The sequence below is a fragment of the Ambystoma mexicanum genome, chromosome 8 (genome assembly GCF_040938575.1).
Source record: "Ambystoma mexicanum isolate Mex_15411 chromosome 8, UKY_AmexF1_1, whole genome shotgun sequence".
Classification (NCBI taxonomy): domain Eukaryota; kingdom Metazoa; phylum Chordata; class Amphibia; order Caudata; family Ambystomatidae; genus Ambystoma; species Ambystoma mexicanum.
The window spans coordinates 304767920-304792948 of NC_090929.1; the positions used below are offsets into that span (position 1 = coordinate 304767920).

The 25029-nt window shown below is 44.0% G+C and overlaps 1 protein-coding gene across 2 annotated transcripts in view; it reads left to right on the forward strand.

Annotated features, from left to right (window-relative positions):
• LOC138471859 (ficolin-2-like) overlaps positions 1-25029 on the forward strand; it is a 522856-nt gene that overhangs the window by 200220 nt on the left and 297607 nt on the right. For both annotated transcript variants that reach the window (XM_069609718.1, XM_069609717.1), the window contains exon 5: positions 3343-3378. In XM_069609718.1, the coding sequence (XP_069465819.1) occupies positions 3343-3378 (36 nt within the window). The remainder of the gene's footprint in view (positions 1-3342; positions 3379-25029) is intronic.

Sequence of the window (25029 nt, forward strand, 5' to 3'; positions counted from 1 at the left end):
GCTGTGTGTATTCCTTTCTAGTCTTTGCGGCTTTGATTCACAAGTTAAGGTTGATACCACAGGCTTGGCCTTGCCTCTCCAAATCTGTTGTTTAACCGAAAGGATCACTGACATCCTTGAAACACAATGCAGGCTCCTTCTTGTCGGGGATTTGGCTTTCTCAGCGTATCCTTCGTGGTTTCACAGAGGCAACGACCTCATGCAGAAACCCTTTGGGTTTCCCTACCCTTAGCTCTAGTCCCTCAATCGATCTTTTCTGCTCCAATGGGTTTGCATTCACCCTGGAAGATCTGCTCCTTCTCGTGCCTCACCTTGCTCAGAGTGTGTTTCTATGTTCTGCCTTTTGTCCCTGTGGGCGGAGCTAATGTGTATCAGATATATGTGATTAAGGTCAAGTGCCTGGCTTTGCCTGACCTGATTAACAGGACATGTCCAGTGAGATATGCAAGTGGTAGCCTCTTTACTCTTAGTTGTCCTCTTCCTCGGCCCAGTGTTTGTGTAGAAAGGCGGTGGGGAGTTGGGACGTTGGAGAATCCTTCAAAATAGGATGGGGCATGAGTACCAGACAGGGGGAAATACTGCGGCTCACCATTGGTTGCCTCAGCCCCACTCCCTGAAGATGCCCCACCAAGGTGATCCTCGCACACTGGTACACCCCCAGGGTCTGGATCCAAAGGCGATGGCTGTACCCTGGGTCACCTGAGGGAGAGATCCCTGGGAGCTAGCAAGTGAGACACCCTCTGGTTTCTCACACATCATCAAGATTTAAAAGCTACTATACCACATCATAATACTTGTTTAATGTTCTCATTTAACATTGGTCATGGTCTATTTCTTAACAGTGGTATGTACCATTTATTGACTTTGCATGTGCACACTTTCCAAAGTCTTTTACAGGAGCCATTAAATACCTGCAAATCATATTTAAAAGGTACAGAACCTCATCATGAGTTGGGCATCATTGCCGCCACATTTAAGGGCTGACCATATCACAATTCTGGTTTGTTTAACCCCAGCTGCTAGCTGGGGTTAATTCGCCATAAAAAGTTCAATTTTCACACAATTACCGCCAGCGGTATTACCGCACAGTAATTGCAGCAAAAATTCCCCAATGGGGAATGGGGATTAATAGTGCCCAACCCGATGGGTGGTAACGCTAATATAGTTGGACAATATCCCAGCTGGCATACCACCCAACTCGTGATCAGGCCCTCAGAATTTGCCAAATTAATGGGAATACCACAATATTTTTGCCCTTTTCAGCTATTCTTCAAAACTTTGAATGATCTTCCCCACCCCAGCCTCATACAGGAGGTTTCCACTCAATGGAATCTATGAGTATGTGATGCAACATCAAGGTGAATTTGGTCCTGTGAAATGGATCATCCAGCTTCTAACACCTTTGGAATATGGTACATAGGCTGTCAGCAATGGGAACTCTACCATCAGTAATGTCATTTTACTGGTTCATGTGCTGAAAGACCCGATGACAACAATGTGGGGCATACAAACAGAGATTAAAAAGATTTTGAAGCTTTGCTGTCCAACATCAAACACCATCGCTTAGAAACAAATACTAGGATCTACACAGACATGGTCGGCTTTGCTGAGTTTAAATGCATGGTTATGATCTTGTTTGTATGCTTCCGTCCCAGGCACTCTTCAACGCATTGGCTACACACCTTTTGATAAAAACTCAGGACATCCTGAGCACCCTTGAATCTCTCTCTCCTGCCCCTACACTCCACCAACCCCTTATGGCCTCCCACCGTCCCTCTGCCTTTCTCTCTTCCTTCTCCCCTATCACACCTGATGAGGTCATCAGAGTTGTCTGCTCCATGAAGGTCTCCTCAAAACAGGGTTTCCCCCTGCTCCTCCAGTACCATTAAGGACATTATTGCTGATTTCTGCCACCACTCTTTTGCTACTGGATCTTTCCCCCCTCCCTCAAGCACTCCCTTGTGCGCCCCCTCCTGAAAAAACCTCCAGGAGACCCCACTTGCCCAGCCAACTACCGCCTCATATCTATCACCCACTTCCTTGGGAAACTCCTGGAGAAGCTGAATTGACTCATGCAGCATTGACCCATCTTTACTTCTTCCTCATGTGCAAGGGCATGAGCATGCACCTGGAGGATATGTGCAGTTAGGTCTGTCATTGCAAGCACTCTCCCACTGCAATTTGACATGGTGTGCAAGCACTCTCCCTTTTGCAATTTGACATGATGTGCAAGCACTCTTCCTTTGCAATTTGACATGATGTGCAAGCACTCTCCCACTGCAATTTGACATGATGTGCAAGCACTCTTCCTTTTGCAATTTGACACGATGTGCAAGCACTCTCCCTTTTGCAATTTGACAGGATGTGCAAGCACTCTCCCTTTTGCAATTTGACACGATGTTCAAGCACTTTCCCATTGCAATTCGACATGATGCGCAAGCACTCTCCCTTTTGCAATTTGACATGATGTGCAAGCACTCTTCCATTGCAATTTGATATGATGTGCAAGCACTCTCCCACTGCAATTTGACATGATGTGCAAGCACTCTTCCTTTTGCAATTTGACACGATGTGCAAGCACTCTCCCTTTTGCAATTTGACAGGATGTGCAAGCACTCTCCCTTTTGCAATTTGACACGATGCTCAAGCACTTTCCCATTGCAATTTGACTCGATGCTCAAGCACTCTCCCATTGCAATTTGACACAGTGGGCAGGGCAAGTACTCTCTCATTGCAATTTGACACAGTGGGCAAGCACTCGCCCATTGCAATTTGACAGAGTGGGCAGAGCAAGTATTCTCTCATTGCAAATTGACACAGTGCGCAAGCACTCTCTTATTGCAATATGAACCGATGGTCCCGTTCTCAGCTGCAAGATTCTGAAAGCGCTCAATATGTCTAATAGCAATACTATGGATGCGATTCGAATCAGCATTCATTACTGCATGCAGGCCAACTGCACATTTGACGTAGACACATATGTGCGTTTGGATTACACGCTGCAATATAGGTAGTACGAGACACAGGGACATTTACAGGCAAAGCAATTTTGCCTGACTGCAGTCATCACTATGAGGTCTTCAGAAGTAAAATGTCTTCTTCAGAGTATCAAAACCTCAACTTTCTTTAGTAAAGAGAGCTATGTGAGAGGTGTGGAAATCTAGCACACCTTAAATTAAAACATCGGGCACTGTCTAGCTAATCAAAAATAATGGTGCAGGAGCATTAAGGGGGTTTGAAGCAGATCATTTACATCATGAGGAGCTATGCTAAAACATGAGTGTTGTGTGATGCATTTTCCTAGCTTCTTTGAACTGATTCTGTGCTGTGTTCCTTCTTTAGGTATCAAGGGAGATGCAGCTGTGCCGCCCATCCTAGGTAAGAATCCAAAGTGCTCCTTCTGTTGGGAGAATGCCCAAGCATTTACTGTGAAGACAGACAATGAGCTCCTCTGTGTGAAAAGTGTAGTAAGAAGTGCAGGTACCCTTTGACTTGTAAAGAGCAGTGAACCAACAAAAAACATGACATACAAATATAGTTTCGACCCTTTTTCTCTTGTCACGGTTGAGACGGGGGTTAACATCCATGGGGACTAAGTGGCTAACCACAGGTAAAAAGAGTGTTCCCATCTCAGAACTGTCAATGTGAAAGGTGTCAGGATGGGGTAAGCGATAGGGCATCAGGGGTATTTGATCTTCTGTGGATACCGATATACCCCTGGAATCTCTGTTTTATTTTTATTTATTTATAAAGCGCAGCCAGGTCCTGGGTTATTCCCACAGTCTCAGGGATTTAGTGCCCATCATGTCTCTTAGCAGAGTCTCAAATGTTTAACACCGAGGCCACCAAAAGGTGCGTGCAATCATGTTTAAACACTCTCTGATGTCCTTCAAGTGGGTACCATGACTCAACTCTATAACTATTTATGGAGACATAATTACTGGTAGGACTAAGCAGTATCCTGAAGCAATAGTGTTTGAAGAACCTGTTTCTCCATGGGGAGTTTAGCAATAGCAAACTTTACTTTCCTTTAATTTCACCCGCGCTCCAGGTACCCGAAGGCTTACGGATGCACACATAACGAAATAGACACAACAATTCAGAGAGTTTTAGTTCGTCAGGAGCCGTGATATGCATTTCTCTCGGCTGTTTCTGGTGCCTAGTAAAATAGGAATGATATGAGTTTCTTTTTGAAGATGTCTGTGGACTCTCTTAAATCCAGCCGCAATGCTAAATGCTCCCTTAAGAGCTTTGCTGGATCTGCATCGCTGTGTTCTAAATAAGTGGGCGTTATTGGGTCTCAGAGCCCTCTGGCTCTGTTTCTCAGCTACCCCTTCCATCAGGTAGATTGGCAAGCGACCCACTTGGAGAACTTTTTCCAGGATTGTATGTGCACAAAAGCCACTGACTCTGGCCTAGGTTCCAAATAGTAGTGGTACATTTTGCCACATCCATCAATCTTAACAGTAGTTCTGCCTTCCTGTATCTGTATCCAAGTCAGTAAGATACCACAGAGAAATCAAGAGAAAAACAAGATACAGGGCCTCATCACGAGTTGGGCACTAGCACTTAAATGCCACATTTACTGCCCTGCCCAATCTGAAGTCTGGCGTGTTTACCCCCAAATCGGAGCTGGGGGTGAACACGCCAGAAAAATGCCAATTTTCGGTGCAATTACCGCTGGTGCAATTAGTGCTAGCTGTAAAACCGCACGGTAATTGTGCCAAAAAATTCCAATGGATGCAATGGGGAATGGGATGTGACATTTAGCACCTGACCTGTGATCCGGCGGTAATACCGCCAGACAGGTGGGTGTTAACGCTAATAAAGTTGGGTGGTATCCCAGTCATGATACCCCCCAACTCGTGATGAGGCCCACAGTGTGTATGCAGTGGTTGGGGCTCTACATGGTCTTTAAAACATTCTCCCATATTCTCAAAAAATAGAGAAACTATAGTACACACGAAGTGCAGTTTTTCAATACCTGCTTTTAGAAAAGTGCAGGTAACCTTATTCTAAAAGGATATTTACGTATTTTCAGGGGCTGTCAGGGTCAGACTGGCCCATACTATTGTCTCGGATACCAATGCAAAAGTTGTCCAACATTGCAAATGGCTATTCATTCTTTTTGTAACACTATTTGAATAGTACGCAAGGGGTGGAGTTTTTTTGACAAAATATGCTCCAAATTGTGAATTTTAAAGAATATGTATTCAGCAACACTGGTCAAAACCACTAGTTGCATAGTGAAGTAACTCATCACACTGGCCCACATGGGTCAAAGAAGTGGCCCACTATGACCAAAGAAACGGGTCCACACAAGCATGTTATCATTTGGTTCGTCCATGGGCCTATTGCCCTATAGGCCAGTCCGAGCCTTGGGGGTGTGCTACAGTGCAAACTATGCTTTGGTAAGCCCCTCTGGCATACATTAATGTTGGGAGTGAGCTCCTGATACTTATGCCTTACAGGCCCCCAGCATCACCTTCGTGGTTGGAGGGAGCACATTTCAAAATGGCCGGCCCTTAAAGAGCCCATCATTTTGAAATGTCAACAAACAAATCCTCAAATAGGTGTAAACAAGTTTGAAAGGTAAAATGCAAGAGGTACAATATAGGTTCATGTCCCTGCTGCTCTGATAAAACAAATGCGGGACAGGGTCAGGAATTAGCATGTCATGCATCGCGCACCCACTCCTACTTCTGCCAAATAGGCGCAGGCTCATGTGCTTAACTTTAGAGCATTTCTGAATTGGCTGAAGCATCAGTTTGGACAAGGATGGACAGAATCAGATAAAGCAAAGGAGCACTGGGGTGGAAGTGAAGGCAGTCTTTAAAACTCTCAAAATCCCTCTTGCTCGGGGCAACATTCAAAGATAACATCCTTCTTTGTTAATTTTACTCTGAATGAAAGCCCTTGAATGAAACAACTGTAAAAAGGGGCGAATCCTAAACATTGCAGAACTTCGTTCACTGAGGGTGCCGATGGCCAGCTGACACCACTCATCATTATTGTCAGAATAAGTGACATTGTGGCAATACCCTCATAACCTGAAATTCTGAAACCTAGGAATGTGACTGTGGATGCTTAAAATACATTTCTCCAATGTTCTGAATAGCTGGTGTTTGTGTAACGGCAAAGGTACCTCCCTAATTTGATCACAATGCTGTTACTGTGATTCACAAAAAGTCAAGGGGTCTCATTATGACCCCGGTGGTAGCCGTGCTGGTAGAAATGGCACACCTTCCGCCAGAGTAATTTTTTTCCCTGTGCCCAGCACTGGCGGTCCCAGTAATTCCCCATTGCCAGGCGCTGGGAAAAATGACTCCCCATTCCCATTCGAGTCCCATTGAACTCAATGGAATGGGGGGACGGCTGCACCGGCACTTTGTGCAACATTACCGGTGCATCTGTCAAGTTCTGCCAGCGGGTGCCGTTCCGCCCGCCAGGTGAGACCTGGCAGGCGGAAAGGCACCCGACTGCAGAACTCGGAGTATGCCGGTCCGGTAACAATGGTGCTGGTAGTATAGCGGCACCGTTGTTACCGGGCCGGTATACCCATAATGAGGCCCAAGATGTCATCTAAATGTGCTATGACATATGTGCCAAAACTATCATGAATATTATTGTTCATCACATTTTGAGAAGTGGCTTGAGCATTCATTGCCTTGCCCAAAAGGCATCACTAGGTATTCAAAATGTCCATACTAAGGGAGATCTGTTTTAAGTACATTGCCACTGCACAGATAGGACCCCAAACAGATGCACGTCCATGCAAGCACTCCGAGGTACCAATAATGCACAGAAATCAGCATGTTGGAGGGTGGGTTTCCGTGTATTATTTCTCCTCATAATGCAAACAGTCGTAAATGCCTCCCACCATATAACTGTACTGCGGGAGGCATTCACGTGGATTCCTATTGATTCTGCTTACTTTGTAGGTGAAAAAAGCAGGTGGTTTCCATAAGGATGCATAGAATCCCTTTGCATATGAAAATTAACGTGGTCAGAGAGTCTGTGGAAGTTGTGTGGTAGGCCAATAAGGGTGGCCGAACCGGATATTATGATTTGTGCTCCAGCCCCACCATACAAATCAGAGAAAAGCGAACGCATGCATTGTACAAATTGTCTTTGCACTAGAAATGGTTCAAAATGAGCTCAAACTTTAATATATTGCCATTCTTAAACCTTGCCAAATTATATGCCCCAGAAGCTCAATGTGAAAATAAATATTAAGCAAAGAAAAATAAACAAGCAAAGAAATCATGAATAGCTCAAATGGATTTGGGTTGTAGGATGGCAGCTGAAATGTTCGATGGAGAAAAGACTGAAAGTTATTTTTCTGAAAATAACTTTTGGTCTTCTCTCCCCTGAACATTTCAGACTTTGCCCTTGCCTCCAACGCCCTACTTACCTTGCGGCGGCACACTTCGCTGTGTGCGGACGATCCGCTGTGTTCCTGCAACGCCTGTTCCCTTTCACTTCTGTGATCCAGAACTGGCGCTGCAGCGTCCTTTCCTTTTTAAAAAGAAGTTTGTATTTTCTTTTTTTACATAGGATGTGTTCCCTATGCGGGAAACACCAGCAACTCCAGAATCCGAAAATGGCGAATATGGTGAGCAGGGACACCCACGCAAACCCTGCTCTGCCAGTTTGGTATTTTCCCATTCATATGAATGTTACAAGCATTTTTCGGTCTTTTGTACCATTCAGACGAATGGATACAGTCTTTTTGGACGTTTCCGGTAAAAGCATTTGTGTATGATTATGGCATTTAACTCCACGAAGTCTATAAACAACCTCAATTCTCTAGCCTCAATTCTCTTCATGTTTTGGGCATAAAACAAAAGGAATGTGAGTTGATCACATCAAATTTACAAACTTCCGTAGGTCTGTTTTGGTTAACCATCTCCTAAAGTAAGATTGTTTCCAAATACGACTTGACTACTATCAGGATTTAAATTTCGATCAGGGGAAATCCATGATGTTTTACAAACTGTTGATAATTGGATCCCCAGAAGCACTCTGTCTGCTTGGGGTACGTGCATTGATGCTTACTCCTTTGGGTTCACCACGGAGTTACAGACTGAAACCAGGGAGATTAGGTATTTCTTTTGGTTTCTGCCTGACTTTCCATTTCCCTGCTGCCAGTCTGCTGTTTTTCATCTGTTTATAAGATGTGATTTTTTGACGCTGCTGAAGTTGTTGTCTATCTACCTCTAACATAATTATCTTCTAATTCATATTTTGCCATGCCCAAAAGGCTGCAGCCGCAGACTCACCAGTCTATTGTGCATCTGAGGATAGCTGCAAGAATCATGTCAAATAAGTTAGGGCCTCATCATGAGTTGGGCAGAGTGGTCAAATGTGACGGTAACACTATTACTGCCCCATTTACCGCTCCGCCCAATCATGAGTTTGGCCCTCCATGGCACATTCACCCCCAGCTTTGAGCTGGAGGTGAATGCACCGGTGGTTAGCCATTTTCAGCACTATTACCACCTGCACCATTGCTGCTGGTGGTAATAGCACTGAAAAGCCGCATAGAGTCTGATTGGAACTAACAGTGCCACTGCAACTCGTGATCCAGCACAATCTGGGGTTGCCAGTGAATCTTTCAGGTGGTGCTAATAGATTCATATGTACTCTCCAGGGCAGCATTATAGCAACCATGGCCTGTCTGGAGTTGCTCTAAAATGTAGGTGCCTCTTTAGAATCAGGCTAGTTTCTCCTTCACTAGAATCTTGGACTGCATATGATTCATGTGATCCAAAAAGGTCTCTTTTTGCACGCACTATTTTTTGTTTACATTGCATATTTTCCATTCCTTGAGCCATGCCTATCAAAGTACTTGCATCTGGATTCATTATGATGGAGCCAGAACAATATAGCCCTGACAAACTGCAAGGACTGTGTACGGAAGTGACTCAAAGATTCCAATCCTAAGAATGGCTTCCACAAAGAAATTAATGCACCTCATCAGAAAAGCAGGTTTATTGCATGCTAACCATCGGGAGAGGCTAGTCAGTTCCTTGGAGCTGAAAACTAACCCGTTTCTGCTCCAAATAACAAGGTTGCAGCTTATATACACAGTTAGACAATTTAAATAATCATAAATATGCTATTACATGTCGTCCCTCAACCGCCCATTGGCTTACTCTAATACAAAGTATTGTAATCCCTCTAGCTTTAAAACCCCTTTGGATACCTTATCAAAGTAACCCCCCTTTGACATGTGATCTTCTTTCATAGTCAGTTATGATGAACTGCACATCATACATTTATCATTCATTAATAACTCAGTTTTTTAAAAGAGTCCATGTGACAGAAACCCATGAACTCAGATGGTGATTGTGCATGGCTTTCCATTAACACTTCAAGGCAAGGGGAGATAAGGAAATAAATATGCACTCCTTTGAAGCAGCAGTAAATCCTTACAGCCCCAGATGCTATGGCACCCTATCCTATTTTCTCTGCATCCCTTCACTTAATCCTATTTGCGACTGCCATCTCAAGTTATATATCTTACGGCGTACATTCCACTTATTTCCCCGAAAGCCGATAAACCATAACCTCTCAATTTAACCCTTTATTGTCATCAAAAAACAAGATTTCATGCTCCCAGGGAAATTACACTGTCCATCTAAGAACCCAATCCGGCCATAAAAATCTCACAAATGACTTTCCATTTCGTTCTGGTCTTCAGCCCATTGCAATTGCGATGTTATCACAACTGCCCACATGCAGTTCGCTTCCAACCCCCTTCAATGACCCCAGTCATCTAGCTTTACAAACAAGGCAAATACCCATTCCTGCAAATTCAGGGGCTCTGCGGCCTAATAAAACTCCAAGTAGGTGAAACCTGCCTTCTGTGATTTCTCCATGTGCCCACAATGAACCCATATTTTCCACTGGCCAAAATGTGTCTGCAATCTAAACCATTATTAAATTCCCCATGAGTATAAGGGTGCTTTACAAGGACAGGTTACAGAAGTACAATATATTACAGTTTTGCAATTAACAATTATGGGGGTAATATACAATATACAATATATACAACAATGATAGTAAGAGCAAGGGGTTAAACATTTGTATGGTATGTACAATATATACAATTGGTACTGTGCTTAGTCTGTCTTGGGATTGGTTTTATCCAGTAGCCAGCTAATGACTAATTTCCTGAACAGTTGGAAGGATTGGCTCGATTTGATGTTCAATGGAAGGGTGTTCCAAAGTTGCGGGGCAAGGACCGTGAAACTCGAGCCACCGGCTCTTTTAGAGGTAAATCTGGGCACAGTGAGGCAAAGAGTGTTGGAGGATCTAGTAATTCTGGTGCTCGGCTTCAAAGTGAATTTGTTAGTAAGATAGGGGGGGCTAAGTGGTTTATGGCTTTGTAGATGAGGCAGAGGATTTTTAAGTCAATTTTTTGTTGAATGGATAGCCATTTGCAGAAAGTTCTTATGTGGGAGATGTGCTCTCGCCCTGGGATGTTTAATGCTGCTCTCAGCGCATTATTTTGGAGAACCTGAAGTTTGTTGATTATAGCTTAGTTGGCGCCTAGGTAAAGGCTATTGCAGTAGTCAAGCTTCGATTGTATGAGAGCGCTGGCCAGTGTGAGGCAGCTATTCGTGGATAGGAAAGGTCTGCAGGCCCTGATTAGTTTCCCAATATAGGCGGTGGCTGAGGCGGTCATATTGACTTGTTTGGAGAGATTGGTATTGGCGTCAAGGTAAAAACCTAAAGTTTTCACGTTTTTAACAACTCGGATGATGTTACCATCGATGATGAAATTGGAGTAGTCAGGGCTGAGTTTTAGTAGGTTGTTGGGAGATCCGACTAGGAGGAGCTCAGTCTTCTCATCATTCAGGCAGAGGCCGTGTGTGGCCATCCATGCCTAAATGATAGAGAATATTTTGTTGATCCTAGTGACGTCGACATTGTAGTTCCCAGTGATGGTGAGGAGTATCTGGGTGTCATCTGCGTAGTTGGTGTAGGTGACACCCAGATAGTCCAGTTTATCAAAGAGAGGCTTTGTAAAGATGTTATAAAGGGCGGGGAAGACACAAGATCCTTGTGGGACACCACAGGTAATGGGGCTTGGGTCTGCTGCGGCCGTAGATGAGAAGAACCTCATGGTTCTATTGGCTAAGAAGGATTGTATCCACATGACAGCAGAGCGGGAAAAGTGGGCAGCAGATGAGAGGTGGTTGCAGAGTATTTTGTGGTCAACCAGGTCGAAGGCTGCTGAGAGGTCTAGAAGGAGTAGGATGGCTGCTTTGCTTTTGTCCTTGATGCATCAATCTGACTTTTGAGGTCAACAAGGGCGGTTTCTGTTCCATGTTGAGGTTGAAAGCCAGATTGACGCGGGCCACTTGATTGGGCTCTAAGTAATCTTGAATTTGCAAGTAGGCAACTCTGTCGAGGATTTTTAGGAGGAAGGGGACCATGGTGATAGGCCTGTAGTTAGTGGGGATGGCAGGGTCAAGGGATTGTTTTTTTTAGAAGAGGGAGAATGCATGACTGTTTCAAGTTGTTAGGTACAGAATTGGACGAGAAGGATAGGTTTATAAGTTTGGAGATGAAGGGGGATAGGTCCCTCGCAGCATCTTTGATGATCTGGGCGGGGCAACTATCCCCTTTGCAATTAGAGGGTTTGAGGGATGCTATAATTTTTTGGACTTCGGGTATAGTGACCATTTCGAACGTGAAGCAGGATGTAGTAATGGTAGGGGTGGATGTGCCAAGGGTGGAGGCGTTAATGTTGGAGAGTTGTAGTCGTTTGGCCTCGATTTTGGTTTGAAGCCCAGTAATTTTGTTGGCCAGGGCATTTTGGATGCTAGTGCACCATGGCTTGTCTTTCACACAAGTGTCGGTCGGTGGGTTGGGATTTTCTAACTCCTTCAGAATGGTGAAGAGTTCTTTGGCAGAGGATTGTGCATTGTTTATTTTAACATTGTAAGCTTTTCTTGGTGCGGATTATCTCTTTCTTGTAGTTGGAGGAGGAGGTCAAGAGATTGGTTTTGTTTTCAGCTGAGGGGGTTGTTTTCCATAGGGTTTCCATTTTAGCTTTCTTTTTTCTGAGTATTTTGAGTTCAGGTGTTTACCAAGAGTTCAGATGGGCTCTGGGTTTACCTTTGCGTAGCTTTAGTGGGGCAACGGCGTCGACGGCATTAGTCATGGCATCATTGTAGGTATTAACTAGAAGGTTAAGGTCAGCAGTGGCTGGGAGCATGTTTAGGAGGGGGAGAACCTGTGGTGTGAGGGTATCCGCTGTAATATTGCGCTTGTTTCTAGTCGGACAGGCTGGTGCGTAGGGGCACTGTTTAGGGTTAGGGTTATTAATGTTGATGTCGAATGGTATGAGGGAGTGGCCAGTCCATACCAAAGGTTGTGGGGCTTTGCAGGTGATATTGCAGTTATGGCCTGCGACCCAATCAATTGTTCTACCTTTCTGATGGGTGGGTAGTGACATGACTTGAGTAAAGTCATGTTCAGATAGGGCGTTAGCCAGGGAGGCGGCAGGAGTGTCGTTAGGGTCATTGTACCCTAGATTAAAGTCTCCTAGAATTATATTTTGGGAGTGGGGCTTAGAGTACTCAGCTATGAGGAAGGTTAGTTTCCCCACATTGCACATTACATTGTATCCATGCTACTGCTACTCATATTTCTGCCTGCTATGACTCTAAAATGTATCCAACTAAACACAAAGTAGCTCTAACTTCAATTCTTCTAACTACAATAAACACATATTTATTTGCAACTACCCAGCTGCACCATGGCCTAATACAATTTACCTAGTGTGAACCTCTTTCCCGTGTTGGGACCTAAAATGTCTACCCCAACAACTGGTTGATTTTCTGTTGGGATACAGATGTGATACTTCTCAATTTCCCCCAAGATAGGTCAGTATCCGAAGTAATACATAGCACAACAGATCACCACAATGAAAGGAAAGAAAACAAAGGAAGACAAGTGCAACTCTGGAGAACAATCAAAAATACACTTTTAGTAGTAGTGGATCTGGTGTAGTATCACAAACGTATTCCTAGAGAAACTAAATTATGCTTACCCCTCCAGTCCTGAGCAGATACAGCAAGAAGGACTTGTAGGCACAATGGAGGTCCACGGAAAGAAAGAACAGATGAACATAGGATGGGGACTAGGGAAACATCTAACCTCCCACGCCAAGGTAAGGAGAAAGGGGTTCTCAGCAAATTCACACAGATAAAAAAGAGGCAACCAAACACCATTTGATCAGTGGTCCATGAACAAAACTGCCAGGCAAAGATTAGTTAGCACAGTAATCGCTTAACACTCTACATGTGCAAATGGCATGCAAATGCTAGCCTCTCAATCCAATCTAGTTCCTCCCTATGCTGATATAGGCTGGCAGCCATGTTATGATAGTTATGATATGATAGTTAATTTATATAGCGCCTACACACAATGTGTTTCAAAGCGCTTCAAGGAGGGAGGGGACATAGGAAAAAACAGTTACATTCAGCAAGAGTCCTTGAAACAATACAGAATGTGAAAAATAACTATCATAATAGGCCTGTTGACATTTCTGATAGTGCAAGTGCATAGACAAATAAGGCAAGAGGTTATGCATAGGAAGGAGAACAGAGCAAGCAGTAACATTACTACGTCTGACGACAATTTACGCAGTGCAGGTGGTAACAAGAGGCGGGGTGGGAGGGGGGCAAGGGGATGGAGGGGGGAAGGAGAACAAGGCACGCTACTGAGCAAAAATGTCGGTGACAAATTTGAAAAGCAGGGGAGGGGGAGGAGGGAGAGAACAAGGGGGAGGAGGGGAGACAGACAAGCTGCTATCAAGAGTCACGGAACAGATGATAGGAGTAAGTGCTAGGAGGGGGAAGTCAGAGGGCAACTATTATGGGCAACTCGCTCCCAAGCCAACCAATGTGCCTGCTGCCTCGTTTTGGCCTTGACCCTCTCTACAATTACCTATGCCCACTTACACCAATTTTGCAATTTCCAGGGACATCACATGGTTCTAATGTTGCTTAACTTTTCACTGTTTGTGTCCCTTTTTGTCTTTTGGTTATGATATAATCTCCTCCTGCCACTGAAGAAATCTAACACTTTTTCCCTGCAACTAACTAGTATTTTCTTGTCTATCCTGCTGTTTTAATCAATCATCTAAGATTACATTTATTTGCGCTGCTGAAGTTGTTTGCCTCTCCACTTCCAACCCAGGGGCAACGCGCTCGTTTTAGAAGCAAACACAGGTTCAATCCCCGGGTCTGTGCTTAGGTATTAAGCATGTTATAAATAGCCTTTTAATGACTCTTTCAACCCTGCCTAAAAGCCTGTGGCCTCAGACTCACTAGTTGGTTGTGCCTCTGAAAATAGTTAATAGAACCGTGTAACATATATGACTTGACTAAATCCACCCTCCTTGTCTTAGTGGGCGCTTAGAACACAATTTACTTGTTGTATAAGCGCCTTACAAATGTACAATAAAGAAATACATGTGACAACTCTAATTCGAACCACCAAACATTGGAATCAGATACTTTGGACTGACCCTGCGTCCATGGTCCACCTTTTGGAGCCCTAGTGTCTAGCTGAGTTCCTTTGCACCTTTTACATCAAGAACATATCCTTTTAGAATTCCTTGTTGCATTTCTTGCCTGTTTTTACTCCCTGCTAAGTATCCAGAGTACTGCATGATTACATTCTGCATTTCTCTGCCCTTCCTTTACAGGGGTAAAATGCTTCAGTACCATCACCTGTTTTATTGGGTGGACAGGGACCCTAAATGAAGGAACAGTAGTGCAGTCACCTATGCACCTTTAGATGCAGATGCACATAACTCAATTTATAAGAAACAAATTACTCTAGAATAAAAAGAAAACACACTTGCATATAGTTACCCGACTATTTCTCGTGCATAATCTACATCATATAATTTACTTCTGACATATTGAGGAACTTTAGCTCATAGGAGAAAATCTTTTTAATATTAAACTTTATTATAACAGTCCATGTTACTTTAGATCTGCTGAGAATATGTGTTTAATATTACAGGATATACACATAACTTCCAAGGTTTAGATAATTACTATTGTATGTGGTCACGCCTTATCCTTCCAGAGAATAACTTGCCACATACCCTAACCCTTAAGAAGATACCATAAACTAGTTTTGATTGGGACAGGTACACCTGCATGTTGATCCTTAGTAGATCTAATGGTCTGTCGTTGATTAACATTGCCCAGACACTACCCCAATTGGTTCTCTGTGGGAGATCATTTGTGGACAGATGTGAGGAGAATAGACATTACAGTCACATTCTCTTCTACAGCGGAGAGCTAGAGTTGATTAGCCCTGGGAATGAACATTTAGGGCATTTTATATTTTATTCAGCACATCATCATCTTACCAGTCATTAGTATCTGAATGCTTGCAGCCCAAATCCCACCCAATACTCAGACTGGCAAACCCTCTGCCTGCCTCTCTTGGGTGACTAGCCAGTATTGTTCAGTTCAAGCTAGTATTTGCCAGTTGCATGAACTATGCATCTCAACTTGCACTAGCAAAGAGGGGGCCCTCTTTCACAGACCTGGTGTGGGACCTCACCTTCTGGTGCAGAATTCTTCTATGTAAAATCCCCACTCTCTCAAATAAACAATCCCCCCTCTCCCAAGCCTCAGATTACATCTAATTTTCTTGCTTGGGTCTTCACCCTACCCGGCTTCAGGAAAAGAGTGGTCTGTTGCTGGGGGACCGGCATTGCACCCTGATATTTTACAGGTTCCAGAGAGGCACAGTTAAACGCTTAGAGTAGGAAGAAAGACCATTCTAATTGTTAGGCAGAATCATATGCAGTACCCTTTGGGAACACCACACACAATTAAGACTACAAGTGCAAGTACAAATTCAACTTTGGTACAAGCCTGTACTACACAGTAAAGTGGTAGCGATGGCTGAGCAGCCAGACTTATCTCAAGAGTAAAGTGAGCAGTATCAGAAGTTACACAAAGGACAGCAATTACTATGGTTCAAACAAAAACTGACCCAAGGTTTCTGAGTAAAATAATATACATTTATTTACATACGCATTTGTAAAACAGTTCAGTAAATAAAGCAGCAGAAAAATCATACTCTTAATATACTACACACCACCCAGTCAATTCTGGACAAGTTAAGCTCAAAATGAAGTGTGAGCAAAATGGCACTCCAGCAATTTAAAAAGGGAGGGAAAGACAAGGTTATACAAAATTAAGCAGCACCAACAAGTAAGTAGGCAAGGCAATTTAGAAAAGGCTTGCTACGATGAGGATTCAAATCAATCGGCCTGGGCCAGTTTAATGGTTCATTTGCAGAGGATCACACAGTTCAGAGTAGTTCGCGGTTAAGTCTTTGCCAAGAGTTAGAAACGAAGTTGGTCAGAAGAAAAGTTACTTAAAAGATTAGAGAAGGACAAGCCCTCAGATTGGCGAAAGATTTAAAACACTTTCACCGCGGTCGGACGGAACGAACAACCGGGTTGTAACAGTAACTTAGAAGAAGAAGAATGCTGTAGTTGAGGTAGAAGTTCCTGGCAGATCCTGCAGGCTTACGGTTCCTGAAGCGACTGTCGAACTGACACAAAGAAGGAAGACTGGGGGGTCCTGCACTGCCCAGGTAAGAAACCAGCAGCAGAGCAAAGCAACAAATAAAAGGTGTGCTCCTTAAAACCCAAACAGGGTCCGGTCCTCCTGGCTATCCAGCTTACTCCAGCTGTGCACAGAAAATTCGACCAGGGGAGGGAGGCCTTGCTTGGTGTTTGGCGAACTGGTTGGCCCCACTAGCTCAAGGGAAGAAGATTCCTTGCAGATCTTCTCTGTCGTCGAAGTTTGGAGATTCGGACCCACAGCAGGGCTTCACCGGGAGGTTCAGTCGTGGTAGTGGTCCTCTTCCTTCAGCTTCTCTTAGGTTCTCTCGATCCAGTGGTGACTCTGCCTTCCAAGTCCCAGAGATATGCTTTTTATGCAGTTTTCCCCCATTCACACAGCCTGGCTGTCAATCACACAGCAGGGTGGTTGTCCTGGCAGGACAGTCACCAACCCAATCAAACAAGTGTGTGACTTGGGTTTCCAAGGGAACCCTGTGCAGGGGTCCTAAAACCCCTCCCTCACATCCTGTCTACCAAGTCTCTCAGGCGCCTAAGGAGGGCTCATGTGCAGAAGCCCGCCAAAGGACGGCGAACAAAGGAACCAAACCTGGTTTGGCGCGCAGAGTAAAACACGAGAAAGACCTTTACAAATAGAAATGGCGAATAAACCCAGCCGGAACCAAATAAAAGTAAATGGGGTCCATCAGATTAAAGTTCGAGGCTACTTAACTTAGCCTTAAACAGTAGCAAGGCTATTTTGATAGACCACGGTAGAAAAAATATGGTAGATACCACTGCCACCAGCCAAATCTTAAAGAAAGACGAACAAAATAATGTTCCATGAGAGACAGACAAAAGGGATAACTATTAACCCTTTCCAGTACTCTATGGAAGATAGTTTGTACTGGGAATTTAAAAAGACTAATAAAGTCAATGACAACTTTAGATATTCTGGGAGACAGAAGTCAGTCCCAGAAAATGGAGTTTAAAGTGGGAAGTCTGAAAAAGACAACCCTGTGTCACTGCACTAAAGGTGCTGTGTGACACACAGCAAAAAGATGATGCCTATGGAGTAGGTGAAGCTCCACAGTCTATGAACACAAAATGTTAAACACACAGCAAAAACACATGTAAGAGTGGGAAAAAGGCTCACACTCTTACCAGGTGAAAAATAAAATCCTACAAATCCAGCAAAGCTGCTGAGGGACTCAATAAGTAAGGGAAATTAGCCATTCTGGAGAATTCTCCCTAACACTAATACTCCAATCACACACCCCATTTGTTTAGTAACTGCCAGCAGGGAGTCAATTTATGCCAGGGCTTTCTGAAATATTTTTGCCATATGGCCAGATCGATTTACCATTCAGACTAAACATCTTTCTGCAGGGCACTTTCCCTTCACGCACCACTCCATATCACGGGCAGGCAGGGCCCTTTAACTTCCCATAAAGACAAATGAATAGTACAACCTTGAAGGACAACCTATTATCAGTCCTTTTAGTGTTAACATGTCTCACATTAATTTTTCAATGCCATCTCTTTTTTCACATTATTCCTTAATTCCTTATCGTCGGCTTCTCACAAATCATCAATCTATTCACCTTGAGGCGTTTTGTTGTTGGCGCAATGGTGTATTCCCTTGCGAACATTATTTAAAAAGCTCAACCTGGTGTAAAGTTTGCTGATCTCGCATTCTCAGTACCACAGTGATATATGCATCGACTTTCTCTGTGCTCTACGGGTTCTAAAGAACTATCAATCAATTTTCAATGGTGTATTTTTCAATGTGTGCTGTTATTCCTTTCAGTGGTACATGGGGCGTCTCTTGATGTTCTCTTTGGTTGGTTAATTGACCTGTGTTGGGAATCGTTTACAGCCTGTGTCTTCCTCCATCCAGGTGATGTTGGATTAAGAGTTCCCCAGGGCCCATGTACTCTCCACTTACTTACAATTTCAAGTATTCATGGGTTCATGCCTTTGTTCGGTAGTTCAGTGCTCACATCTTTGTAAATATTACCTTTGGGTCTGATCTCTGAGTTTCAGTCAAGTGTGAGGACCAGATGTGCATGGGTTAAGCCAAGTTACTGGAATTCTACAACCTGGATATAAGAGATGATATGACCTAATATAATAATTTCTAAATATTGTCCACGCTTGCAGTTTTACTTTTAAAACAGATTGAATTATGTCAGGTCAGTGCTTTGTTTGAATGTACAATTTAGGTCAAGTAGAGATATATGTAAAAGTTATACATAGGTCTGGCTTTCCAAAGATCCTATTGCCATTGCGTCCCGATTGTGTTGCTGCCTATATTTTGAAATGCCGTGAAATGTATATACTGTACCTATCCGACTTTAGACTCTCGCTTATAGTGCATCCAAATGTCCCGTGTCACTTTCCACTAGTAACAAATGGTTGTATTTTAGATAGTTTTATTACACACTAAAATATATACACTCTACACTGAGATACATACATGTTATACTGCGATAAATATACAGTGTGTTCAGATACATTTGGTATACATTACATCAGAGCTTTTCTTTTAAAAAAACAACTTATGTCACCACCTAAAAGCAATGAAGTCACATATAAGTTGTAACAAGGAACACTCAGTCCAAAGCAAAGGTAACAATACATAGAGCTTACAAGGACTGGAAATGTCAATGCAGAGGTGGAAATACCCTGCCCAATTAAACTATTTCCCTACCACAACAAACCACATACAACTAAGAAAGAACCTCAACTGGCAGCACACCACTACCTCACAGCACTCAATTCCACTATTGCGCTGAGGTTACTCTCCTAATATTTGAAGTGTGTTGCTAAGGAGTGATTCAGTGTGAGTTAAGGCTCATCTTTAGCGGAACGTGTTTTTTTAGTTGTATTCATTTGGCTGGTTTTGCAGTGGCTGTCTGTGTCCTATTCTAAAGCAAATTAATAAATAACGTTTTTAAAAAAGGTTCTTTTCAAATGAAATAGTTCCCCAACATAAACAAAGCTTGTCACACTACAAAGGATATCCTAACTACACCACTACTTCACAACAATTCTTTTAAATATTGCATAAATGTTACCTTACCCCGTAACCCCTAAAACGAACATGCAGGTTTTCCAAAACAGACTAAGCCCTGGATAGCAGGAAGAAACAAAACCGCTCAACTAAATGATGCAGCTGTGTCCTACCCTCAGAACATTTTCCAACATAAAATGTTAGCGGCCTCACCTTTTGATACGCGCATTACATCCCTGTGACAATATCACTGACTACTAATCAGAACTACTCAAGGGACTTCACCCAATGGCATTATTCCACCACCATCCTCATGTCCTCTCCCCCTTAGAGAAAAAGGGTAGGCCTACTATTTCTGGAAAATGAAGTCAATGTTTCACTATAATGTATGGCCTCTTTTGGGTTTTCAATGAAGTGTCTATTGCCATAGAAATCCATTTGCAACCTCACAGGCGGCTAAAGAAGAGAATCCCCTCACCTTGTAGAGCTACTTGACTTCATCAAACGTGTTCTGTGTCGTCTCTGGGTCTTTAGTGGGTGGAAGGATATTTGGTTTCCGTTATAGGTGATTTCAGGCTGCTTTCTAGAAAGCGTCAGTATTTTGAGTTTAGCTTAATATCTCAGCCACTTGATCATCACCCTCCTAGTTAGTGCACTAGGAGATGGCCCCTGCATAGGTGCTCGATGTGCCCGATCCACTTGAATATCTTGGAGGGCTTCTTTGTCTTGAAATAGCTGGGGAATCAAGTCTTCCAGAAATTTGCCCTCTGGAAGAGACAGCTTGTGTACATTATTTTGTCTTGTCAGACCTCAAAGGTTTTGCAGCATGCCGTCTGACTGTCGACTGCAAGGTCGCTATGGTGGATGCATCACCATAAGAGATCTCTTCGAGACCTGAGGTGTGCTGCTCAATATCCACTGTGCACTCCCTTACCTTTTCTGAATCCTGTTGTATTTGTGACGCTGAGATGGTCAGTGTGTCTCCCTTCCCTTCAATCCATTGACCGACTTCCAGTACTAAATGCTTTAGCTCTGCAGATGCACGTGTCTCATCTCCTGCAGCACCATCCCTGTCCGGGTTCATTTCATTCAGGCTCTTTTTAAGTGATTTGCCAATCCTTTTTGTAAAACGTTCCGCCATCGACCTCCTCTGCACCTTAGGGACACCTCCACTGATTTTCCATTTATTCACCATCTACACTCATGTTGTCAGGAGATTATGCAAGTGCTGCACTAATCTCTCTCTGCAGGTTCCTCTCTCCTTGCAGGTCACCTGATGCCCTTATGCCAATGCATCCCTCCGCCCCCCATGTCTCTGGTCGCTCATCAAGCTTCACAGGCTCATTATGTGCACTGTGCTGTGTCTGAAAAGCAATTTTCTCCAGGTAACAAATATGTCCTAGGACTTCAGGATGGCCGCCAGCGGTGCCACCAGGATATCCAAGGGTACAGTTCAGACTGTCTATAGATTAACACCATGCAAACATGTCAATTTCAATTTGAGGGACGGCTCTGCCACTGTGTGCACATGGACTTCTCTGGGGTCTGGATAGCTGCCTCCCCTTACTGTCCCTCACCAATGTTAGGCCCGCACAGGCTCACCGGCCGCAAGAGCATGACTGGGTCTTCACACTAGGTGCTGTCATATCTCTTTACTGTACCAAGGGGATCCAATTTGCCCCCTCTCTGTTGCACCAGTAAGTCGTACACCACACTGGAGTTCCTGTAGCGCTGCCCACCTTATTGTTTACAGTCTCCTCAAAGGATCTTCTGGGGTTGACCTGTCACCAACATAGCCCTCTCTCCCAAGCCACAAGCCACTCAAGAATTACTACAACACTGCTGTCTTCCAGACACTCACCAGGTACCCCAAACGACATTCTGAAGCTGATCTGCTATGTTTCGAGTGGAGGATGGCAGGAGATGGCGCATCTACATGGGCAGTGTGCTGATCTGCATGGGTCATTGCTGCTTGTCCATCATCTTGGCTCCCCCAGTCGAGTATTTTTATCTAACATTGGCATTTATATTTTTGTACACTTCACTGGCTGAGACTCAACAGCGGCAAAACAGAGATTATGGTAGTCGGTCCCCCTGATGCATACTCTGTGGCACTGTGACTTTTGGCTGGACTCTCTGGGACCTTGTCCCACTCTTAGTCATTTGGTGAAGATCCTAGGGGTAAAGTTGTTGCCCTCAGGTTCTAGAGAAGGGCAGATTGCAGCAGTCTGCAGATCAGGTTTTTATAAACTGCAACTTACTTTCGTGCCTTTGCAGTTTCGGCTTCGGTAGTTAACTGCCTCCATTACGCCGCCTTAGACTACTGCAATGGGATTTATCCGGGCCAACCAGACTTTCTGATTCACCGTCTTCAAGTCCTCCAAAATGCTGCTGTGCGCTTGCCGCTCAATGCACCATTTCAGTCCTCAGCCTCGCACTTGCTGGTCAAGCTCCATTGGCTTTCTGTTAGGAGTCAGATTAAGTTCAAGACACTTTGGGCCTCATCACGAGTTGGGCTGTAGCCCTTAAATGCGGTGGTAACGGTATTACCGCCGCATTTAATGGCTGGCCCTATCACGAGTTGGGTGCTAAATGGGCTGTTTTACCTCCAGCCTTTCCCTGGAGGTGAAAATCCCCTGTTTTCGCTAAATTACCGCCAGCTGTATTAGCCCGCATAATTAGCGCTGAAAATGACCCATTGAATCCAATTGACTGAATGGGGAATGGGGATTTACCGTTAACACCCAACCTGTAATCCGGCAGTAATACCACCGGACTGGTCAGTGCTAGGGCTGTTACAGTCAGGCAGTATTACAGCCGGGATACAGCCCAACTCGTGAAGAGGCCTTTTGAATTGTTCATTGTGCTTTTTTCCATATAGGACCCACTTTTCTTCAAGCTAAACTGATTCCCTATCGCCCTGTGCGTTTCCTTCGATCCTCCTCTCCTAGTTTGCTTGAAGTCCCTCGGTTTCGTAAAGCTCGAGCAGGAGGGCGTTCCTTCTCATTGCTCACCCTAGTTTTATGGAACTCTCTTCCAGGCCTCCAAGGGAGATTCCAGGCCATCTTCGATTTCGCAGAGCACTCAAGACTTTTCTGTTCTGAACTTAACAGGATCTGTTTCTTTTTAGTGTTTCTTTAGTTCCTTACTGGTTTTGCGATTGCCCAGATGCCTTTTGGCCATGGGTTTTGCGCTTTATAAATTGTGTTACATATTTTGTACGAAGTAGCTTTAACTGTTTTTTTTTTAATGCGCTCACTGACATGTTTTCTGAAGTTAGCGATTCCCTATGAATTCTGTCTGTCTCAGTGCTGTATGTGCCTGTATCTCAATGCTGCACACATTTCAGTCTTGCGTGTGTGCATGTGTCAGTGCAGCACATGATCAAGTATCAATGCTGCATAGGTTTGTATCCGTCAGTGCTAAGCATGGATATGCATCAGTGCTGCTCGTGAGTGTGCATTTATTGGTATTGTGCATGCCTGTGGGCCACAGGGCTGCACCTGGCTGTCCCTCTCAGCTCTTTGTGGCCATGTGTCTCAATGATGTGCCTGTGTTTCTGCCGCATCACTGCACACACACTAGTCTCAGTGCTCTATGTGCGCATGTATCTCAGTGCTGCGGGCACCTATGTGTCAGAACTGACTATCCCTCCCCTCTCTCTCTCAATCCCTCCAATCCCCTCTATCCCTCTTTCCATCCATCCGCAGATCCCCACGCAATTTTACTTCTACCCCTCCCTCTAACTCTCGCTCCCTCCATCCTCTTCAGTCCATCCCTCCATGCCTCTGTCCCAGCCTTCCCTAAAGCCATATATCCATCCCTTCATCAATTCATCCTTCGTGCCTCTCCTTTCCTTGTAGCGCGCCGAAAGCCTGCAGACATCAGTGCGTCTGGAACACTAAAACACATAACAAACAAACAACCTATCATACCCGCTGGTTCTAATGAGAGGATTCAACTAGACTGGAGACAACTCATTTAAACAAATGGGTTTTCAAAGATTTCCTAAACGTCAGTTTTTTTCCCCAACTACAGGGTGGGAGGCAGCTTGTTCCAGTATTGTGCTGCCTGCACTGGGAAAGCTTTACCCTTACCAGTTGCCCGGCCAAAGCGCAGCACATTTAGCCAACCCTGGTCTTCTGATCGTAGGGCCAGTCCTTGTGAACCTTGCGCCTAGATATACATAGGAGTTTACAGCTTCAATTGGTTCCACTTTTATTTTCTATCTGTAGGGTCTCCCCTTTTTGCTGAAGTTCATGATTTTGGTTTTGGTTTATTTAGTTTAAATGTGTGATTTTCTAAGCAGTTGTTGGCATAACAGAGCCCTTGATTAAGGCTGCGTGGGGTGAATGCCAACTGTGTCATAGCCATAAATGAGGGCGCTATAATCTTTATTTCTTGGCATGGGGGGTTACAAACCTTTTTATTTGTCCTTCGTGTTCAAAACCTGACATGAAAAGAATAAACAACAAATGGAGTGAGGGGGCAGCCCTTCTTGACCACTGTATTGGTTACAAAATAAGCTCTAGAGAATTGCTTCTTTAAGTTCTTAGGGGCTATACCTTGGATGCACCTATGGGCAATAATCATGGATTTAAATATGATTCTGTCCTCTATTCTCAACCAGTACAATTATTTCCTTCCCTCCGTGATGTGCTCTCTGTTCTTAATCTCTTTGAAGATGCAAACAGCATTGTTCTCCATGACTTGACATCTTTCAATTTCTTTCTTGAATGCTCCTAACAGCAATGTGTTGCCATAATCCAATTGTGACAGGATAATAGCCCTTGCAATAGTAATTGTGTTTTCCTCATTGAGGAACGGACGGATGGCCCTTAAAAGACATAGGTAGTATGCATTGTTCTTGTGACAGTATTAAACTATACCTCAGACCCTACTGATGCTTCCTCCATCATCCCCAGCGTATTAACCTGGGGTATAACTGGGATATTGACATCCTTAATGGTGAACACTTTGTACTCTGCGCCTAATTTTGCTCTGGCCTGACGAGTGCCAAAAATGATCAATTCAGTTTTGGTGTTGTTCAAGCACATCCAATTTTGTCCCAACATCCCTCATCCTTCCCTTCCATCTTCTATTTCTACTGCCATCCTTCATTCAACTCTACACATAGCCTTCCGTCCATAACTTGATTTCTATGTCCATCCCTCCTTCCCGTCGTACCTCTCCCCATTGCTCTGTCCCTCCATCTCTTCTGCCTTTCTTCCCTGTACCTTCCTTTCAGAGGTACAAGTCCTTTGTTGCACAATTCTATTCTTGTTTAAATGCTACAGCTGTATTTGTATCTGGATTACATTGAATCACACCTGCTTCAAGCAATGCCAACTTCTCCTGTCTTAATATTTGTTTTTGTCTCTCAGGGTCCCAA